General features: G+C 55.9%; 1 protein-coding gene across 3 annotated transcripts in view; it reads right to left on the bottom strand.

The window, feature by feature from the left end:
* The window catches only part of CLEC16A (C-type lectin domain containing 16A), a 187,364-nt gene that overhangs the window by 108,391 nt on the left and 71,408 nt on the right, over positions 1-7,565 (bottom strand). For all 3 annotated transcript variants that reach the window (XM_029950046.1, XM_029950045.1, XM_029950047.1), the window contains one exon: positions 322-444. In XM_029950046.1, the coding sequence (XP_029805906.1) occupies positions 322-444 (123 nt within the window). The remainder of the gene's footprint in view (positions 1-321; positions 445-7,565) is intronic.

The raw sequence follows: 7,565 nt of genomic DNA, 5'->3' as shown, positions 1-7,565 counted from the left end.
GTGGCTTTCAACAGGAGGCCGGTGAGTGCCACGGTGTTGCTCCTAGCCCCGAGCGCCCCTGCGCTCCGGGTTCTCTCTGCTTGTGGAGTCCCAGAACTCCACAGACGCCCCCCGTGGCCCCCTGGAAGGCGCGAGCCACACGTGTCCTGGACTTCCTGGACCCTCATCATCTGCACGCAGCGGCTGGCACGCAAGAGGCAGTCCACCGACATCTCTCCGCGGAGCCAGCTGCCCAAGCCGCTGGACCCCCTCCCAGAAGTCACACCAGGCCCCAGGCCCTCTTGACTCTGCTGCCCCTGTGGGTGGCCCCTCCCCAGGCACCTGGCTGGGCAGCATTGTTCATGATCCTGATGAGTCTTTCGGCCAGGAGATGGTTGTAGGTGGTCTTGTCAGCCGCGCTGGGCACTGGGAGCTGGATTTGCTCGAGCTTCTCAGGATCCATGCCTGGAATGCAGAAAGGGGCAAGCAGTCAGGAAGGCCGCCTCATCAAGCACCTGCTCACCCCGAAAGACGGCTCGGGGTGGTGCGGCCCGACCACGGTGCCTCGAGGTCCATGTCCATGATTGTGGCCTTGACTGGCAGGCACTGCAGAGGTCTCTGGGGATGGAACTGCAATCGACACATTAAAATATATGTTTTCTATCACTATTTGTAAATGGGAAATCAACATGCTGCAACCCAGACAAGTGTTAAAAAAAAAAAAAAGACAATGCTTTCACATTTTAGCCAAAGGTTGCTGACTTGCTAGGACTCCTGTCGTGGCCCGAGGCCGCCTCTCTTAGGTGAAGAGGGGGAGTGGCAGGTGCGTCGGAGGGTGGGTGACACGTGCCTGGATGTCACCGGGGGCCCCAGGAAAGGGGTGACTTCTGCACAATGTGCCTCTTGGCCATCTCGTGGTAAGCCTGTGTGCCACCAGAGGTCACGCGTTACCAGACACGTTTCAGAGCAGGGGAAACACACACCAAGACGAAGCAACCAGACGGAGAGCCCCAGCCTGCACTCGCGACAGAGAGGCACAAGCACGAAGATGTCCACGGCGCAGATCCAGCTTTATGTGGCAAAGGAATCCTTCCCCTACCAGTAAGAAAAACCGACAGCATTTCGAAGACAAAAGACAAGACAGGGAAGAGGTGGCTGCAGAGGGAAAATGTGGGCGCACAGAGTCCCTATTGGAACCGAGAGTCATTATCCCTCAAGCAGAACCCGGTGGGGAGGGGCAGGGTGTCCAGGCAACAGGACGGCCTGTGAGGGCGACCCAGGCGGGCTGGGCGTGGAGAGGGCTCCCAAATCCTCATCTCCCTTCGAAGGCGGCTCTGGAAACATGCACTTACAGAAATAAACAGGCCACTTGATCCAAGGCTGGAGAGCTGAATGGACCGTTTGCGCCTGAAGCACGTCTTTTCCTGTTATTCTACAAAAGGGGGAAGGTGGCACTTCTCGGAACTCTTGAAATACGGCCCCTGGAGTACTAGATGACGTGTCATTTAGAACCTTGACAAAACAGCGGAGGACAGCATTGAAGAGCTGATTGTCTGGATTCTAAGTAACTCCTACGCACACACATTGACGTAATAAACCGTAACAATATATCTTGCTTTATTGAATTCCTTCCAGCTCTGAACCAAAGGCTAAGCCATGCCAGGGAGATGACAGCGGTGAGGGACGGCCCGAGGGCTGGAGCCGGGTGGTTCTCTCCCTCACGCCTCGCCGACTGGCTTCATCAAAACATGTGATGGCAATGAAAATTCAATTTGCGGATTCTAGATCCCATTTTGATGCGAAACATCTAACTCCGAGGCACCCTGCTTTATTAAATGGCAAAAGGAACATCGGGTGAAGTTTTCTTGGCGTCTGTTTTCTTCCCCAGAGACGTCCACACCGTCCTGACACGGCCCCCTGCGACCTGCCGGTCAGTGGCTCCAGAGGGAGAAATGCTCCTGGGCCGAAGCACCTCTCAGCGGCCCCGTGCTGGCCCCCCGGGAACGTGGCGGTGGTCCACAGAACCGGGCCAGTCAGGGACTCGAACGGGTTCTTAAACTTCCACACAAGCCCCATTCTGTCTCTTTCCTATGACTGCCCCCACTCCCTGAGACTCTGTCAAAACTGAGAAGATCTGTGGCCAAATCGTCTCTCCACAGGAAGAAAAACACTCTGACGTTACCCTGACCTTCCTCAACTGGTGGCTCCATGCTCTGGGGGGGTGGGGGCACCCCAAGGGACTGAAACACTTCCTTCACAAACCTCACAGGACCAGATTCCAGCACAGCCTCCCTCTTGAGTGGGAAATTAGGGCCCAGAGATGTTAAGCCACGTCTCCAAGGTCACACAGCCTGTTAGCAGCCCCGTTAGAATAAGAAGATTTCAAACATGGACGAGATCCAGCTCGCTGCCAAACGCTACGCTGTTTGGGGGCCGACTTGGGGCCATGCTGCCCAGGTGGGGTCTTGAAGGAGTGAGCATGCGCCCTGAGCTGCACAGGGAGCAGCTCCAAGGGGTGTGGAAGAGCTTGGGGAGGGGGCAGGAGGGGGCTCCGGAAGGAAGTGACGAGGCAGATGCTGGGGGAAAGGGGCAGGCGAGGCTCGGACGCCAGGATCCCTGGACGGAGCAGAGAGCAGGAGACGACAGGATCTGGTGGCGCTCCTGCTGGCCTGCTCTTGGAGCGGTCTGCCTTGCCCCCCGGCCACTCAGGGTGACCTCTCCCTCCTCAAGGCGCCCTCCCCCAAACAGACTTGGCACTGCAACCCGCTGTGGGAAGTGGACTTTACCGCCAGACAGAGAACAGGGTGGACTCCACACAACCTGAGGAAAACCTCTGTAAAAAAACCCTTTGAACATCTCTGTTCTTTCCCCAAAGTTCTTCCTGGGCCAGGTGCCTCGATTCCTCCCCAACTCTCTCTCTTCCCAGCGTGGCTGCTGAAACCCCCGCCGTTACTCTAAATTATCTCATCCCGGCCCTTGGCTTTCAAGGCCTGTGTGGCATTTCCCAAGCTCCCTTCTTTCTGGGCTCAAACACACAAGTGGCTGAGAGTTGTCAGTAACAAGGCCAATGTCACGATGTGACCAGAATGGGCGTGTGAATAGGAAAGCAGCGCACACGTGTGCACAGACACACGCACACAGGTTTCAGGCAGTGAAAGGCACATTCCGTTGTGAGCCTGCCTGAGTTTCTCTGCTAGCCATTTCCCTCTGACTGAAGTAAACACTCGATAATAGATTGTCTGCTTTGCTTCAACCCTTAAGTGCCAAGCAACAGAGAAATTCCAGAGAAGCCCAGATGCACCTCACATGGGCTGGGAAGATGCGCGCACACGTTTCAGATGCGCAGCCGACCCCACGTTTCCTGGCCCCCTCCCCACTGGGGTCGGGTCCCGCTCTGTCCGATTGAGTCAGAAAGGGTCTCCACATGACTGCTACCCAGTGGCCATGGGGCTCGGGGGGCGGGGGGGATGGAACTCCCAAGCCCAGTCCAGCTGGTCCGAAATAGAAGGGAAGGGTGTGGCCCCACGATGTCCCGAGCCAGCTCCTAGGCGTCCCCTCTAAGGTCTGATTTCTAGATTCTTCCTCCTCCACAGTAGACCCCATCCAGGATGGGGGTGGAAGAGACCCAGACCAAAGCTACAGAGAAAGACAGAGACAGACAACACCGGACTAAGAGGCCAAAACGGCACCAGGTAAAGGATGGGAAAAAAAAAAAAAGAAAAAACTGTTTTCTTCTGGCCGCGCAGTCACGCCAAGCGCTGCCAGCTTTGGAAAACCGTACGCCCACTATTTCGAAAGCTAACCCGATGCCGGGCCGGTTTCCAGCGCACTTCCCGTTCTGATCGTGTGTCACTCGAGATCCAGAACGATGGGCTGCCAGCTCGCTGCACGGCGAAAGCCTCCCTTTGTCCTCTCACCTCTCACCCTTTCCCACACCTCTCATCTAAGTTCCAGTAACTTCTCAGCAGCATAAAGCAAGAACCGAAAAGCCCAGGATTCCTCTCGGGTAAACCATGAGAAACGGACGGCGCAAGAGGGTGGGGGTGGAGGGGAAAACCCTGAAGAGCACGGAGGCTGCAGGACGCACCCCCTCCCTGGGGCCAGGCCTCTGCAGGCTTGACAACGGGGGGGAAGGCTGCGTTCGCTATTACAGATACGAACCAGAATTCACTATGTGGCCCAACTGAATCACAACGAGTGCCTTCCTCCAACCGGTCAACCCCTTCCACAGCGGGGTATTCATTTCGGTGCAGCATCTAATCTATTATGATTTACTGGAAGGCCTGAGCTAACATTTGGTTTTTATTAACATTGCTTTTATGTTAAAATTGTCTTATGATGAAAAATCTATCGGAGAGAGACCATTTCATTAGGGGCCCTGCTTGGAGGGCATGGATCTAGAAAAGAGAGGCTGACGGTTAAGTGCGGCTAACTGCATGCTGCCTAACCAAAACCAGCGGTCCAACCACCACCACCACCAAAACACCCCCGCCAAATGCAGACCCGTGTCCACAGGCCAGGCCGGAGCAGAAGCCAGATGGGGGTTTCTTGCTAGAGTTTCCTTTGGGATCCCCCTGGGGCCCAGGTGCCGCACAAGAAGTGTCCAGCTTCCTCTCCAAACCTGCTGGGCGGCCCACACTCGCTGCTAATAGAAATGACTCCAGGAGGGGCAGGGGCCTGGGCACCACTCACACTCCTCCCTGGGAGCCCCCATCCCTCAAGCCAGGCCGGACTCCCCTCCCCCGGGCCCTGCTCCTCTCCTTGTCTCCCCATCTTCGTAAACAGCCCCACGCAGTTGCCCAAGTGTCCCCTTCCCACTATCCCCACATCCAGTGCATCAGCTTGTCCTGTTTCTAGGTAAACAGATCGTAAAACCTTCTAGTTCTCTCCATCCCTACAGCCAACATGCTGATTCCATCCACATTACCCCTCAAGTGGACTGGAGCGGCGGCCTCCCGCTGGGCCACCCACACCCCCTCCTGCAATCCTCCCCCTCAACCCCTTAGTCTACTTTCCATCCAGTAGCCAGACTGCTCTTCCAAAGATGTCCATCTGATCACATCACTCTTCTACTCAAAAATCCTTGGGGCACCTGGGTGGCTCAGTTGGTTGGGTGTCTGACTTCAGCTCAGGTCATGATCTCACGGTTCGTGGGTTCGAGCCCCGTGTCGGGCTCTGTGCTGACAGCTCAGAGCCTGGAGCCTGCTTCAGATTCTGTGTCTCCCTCTCTCTCTGCCCCTCCCCCGCTCACACTCTCTCAAAAATAAACACTAAAAATTTTTTTTTTAACAATTCCTTTAGGGTTTCCTACTGCACCTGGAATAAAATCTAAATTCCTTTCCATGGCCTTCCAGGCCCTCTGAGATCTGGTCCCCATTGGCCTGGTCAGTGCCTCCTTTTGCTTGGCCTGCTTTGTGCTCCTCAACCCAGTAAGCTCTTCCCCACCTCATGGCCTTTGCACACACGGTCCCCTTCGCCTGGAGCACGCCTGGCCTCGGACCCCGGCAGAGCAGGCTCCTGCTCTTCAGGCCCCCACGGCCATGTTCCTTCCTCAGGGCGGCATCCCTGGCCATCCTAGCCAGTAACCCCTGCGCCACTGCCGCCACCACCACCAGTTCCTTCTCCGTCACAACACAACCCGATTTCTTCTCGTTCACTTGAAGGAGCTTCATCAGACTTGTCCCAGCGCCCAGAACACCGCCTCGCACACAGGAAGCGTGCGGCACGCAGCTCTCAAATGACAAGAAGCCCTTCACTTTCACCTCTTCGACACAGCCCACACCTGCCCGTTCTCTCTCCATCCTGCCTGTCTTCCGACTGAACTACCGTGAACCCTTTCTGAGGGATGCAGAGAGGTGAGATCCGCTCCCGGAGGAACCCACCGTCGGCACCCCTGTCACCGTCACTGCCCACCCACTGCCCCCAGACTGGCTCCAGCCGCCCCCCTCTCTCTGCCGCCCGCTGCCTACCCGCCTGATGGGCCCAGCCTCGGGCAGCCTGGGGCCTGTGGGCCGCCAGGCTGAGCACACTGCCCAGCACGCAGCTGTGCCCAATGTACATAACAGAGTCACTTCAAGAGCAAATTCTTCGTGACTGACGCAGTCTTCTGGAACCACAGGAGATTCGAGACAAAGTGGTCACTTTCAAGAGAAGGTAAACACAGAAGCCATGCAGATTGCGCAACGCCTTCCTGCCGGCGCCACCTTCAGGGCCGGCGTGGCGTCGGGCCGCCTTCAGGGCTCCTTATCGCCGCGCGCCCCTGTCATGCTGCCGTCACCTCCCAGCCCTCTCGCCCGGCTCCCTCCGCAGCAGCCACAGTCATGTCCAAGGAAGTACGTGTTCGGTCCACCACCCAACTCTCGACACTGACCACAGTGCCGGGCATCTAATAAATAAGGCTCCCAGGATCTCTGCTGGGAGGCTGAGGGAATAAATAAATGAATAGCACCAGCAGGAAATGGAAGAAGAAATTAAATTCTCTCCATTACATTCCTTCCGCTCTTTTAAGAAATCCCTTTCGATGTCGAGTAGGAGGAGGAGGAGGAGGAAGGAGGAAGAAGGAGGAGGAAGCCTCAAGAAAGGAAGGGAGGCGCCCCAGGCAGGACCTCGGGAAGGTGGTCCCTCCAGGGCCCAGCACTGGACGAGGGGCCGCCTCCGTCCAAGGCACACAGGTCGAGCTCCAGGAAGGAAGCCCGTCAGGAAAGCCAGCCACCAGCGAGACAAAGCACCCCCTGGCCCCCTGGAGCCTGGCACCTCCGCCTAAGACAGCACCCTCCGTGCTGGGGCCCCGAGCTCTGGCTGAGTGCACGGGCTGGGAGCCAGGCACTAAGGTGGGTATCGCAGGGGGCCATGGGGACAGACACGGTCTCTGCCTTTACAGACCAGGCAGCTCAGAATGAGGGAGAAAATATGGAGAGAAAAAGAGACAGAAAAAGTGCCACAGGACCTCCACGGAAATTTAAAAAGGCCTGCTCTTCCAAAGACGTTGTTAGCTAATGAAAAGACAAGCCACAGACTGGGAAGAAACCTTTCTAACTCTCATCTAATAAAGGACACAGACGTATACTTAAAAAACAAAAACTCAAGGCTCACCAATAAGAAGATGAACAACCCACAAAAAGATCTGAAATAATCCTTAACCAAAGAAGACACACAGAAAAGGGGTGCGGTGCTGACAGCTCAGAGCCTGGAGCCTGGAGCCTGCTTTAGATCCTGTGTGTGTGTGTGTGGGTGTGGGTGTGTGTGTGTGTCTCTCTCTCTCTCTCTGCCCCTCTCCTGTTCACACACTCAAAAATAAGTAAACATTAAAAAAAAATTAAAAAAAAAAAGAAGACACATAGAATGGCAAATGAGGCACAGAGAAAGAAAGTCATTATCATCAGTCATTAGGAAAATGCAAATTAAAATCCTAACGAGACACCACTACATACCAATTAGAATGACAAACATTAAAAAGAGTACTTGCAAGTATCAGCAAGGTTGTGAGGACTCCTGGCACACAGGTGAGGACCCCCGGCACAGCGGTGAGGACCCCTGGCACACAGGTGATGGACCCCCGGCACACCGGTGATGGACCCCCGGCACAC

This window comes from Suricata suricatta, chromosome 8 (assembly GCF_006229205.1).
Source record: "Suricata suricatta isolate VVHF042 chromosome 8, meerkat_22Aug2017_6uvM2_HiC, whole genome shotgun sequence".
NCBI lineage: Eukaryota > Metazoa > Chordata > Mammalia > Carnivora > Herpestidae > Suricata > Suricata suricatta.
The sequence above is the reverse complement of the archived record's forward strand: the minus strand, read 5'-3'. Positions and strand labels throughout refer to the sequence as shown.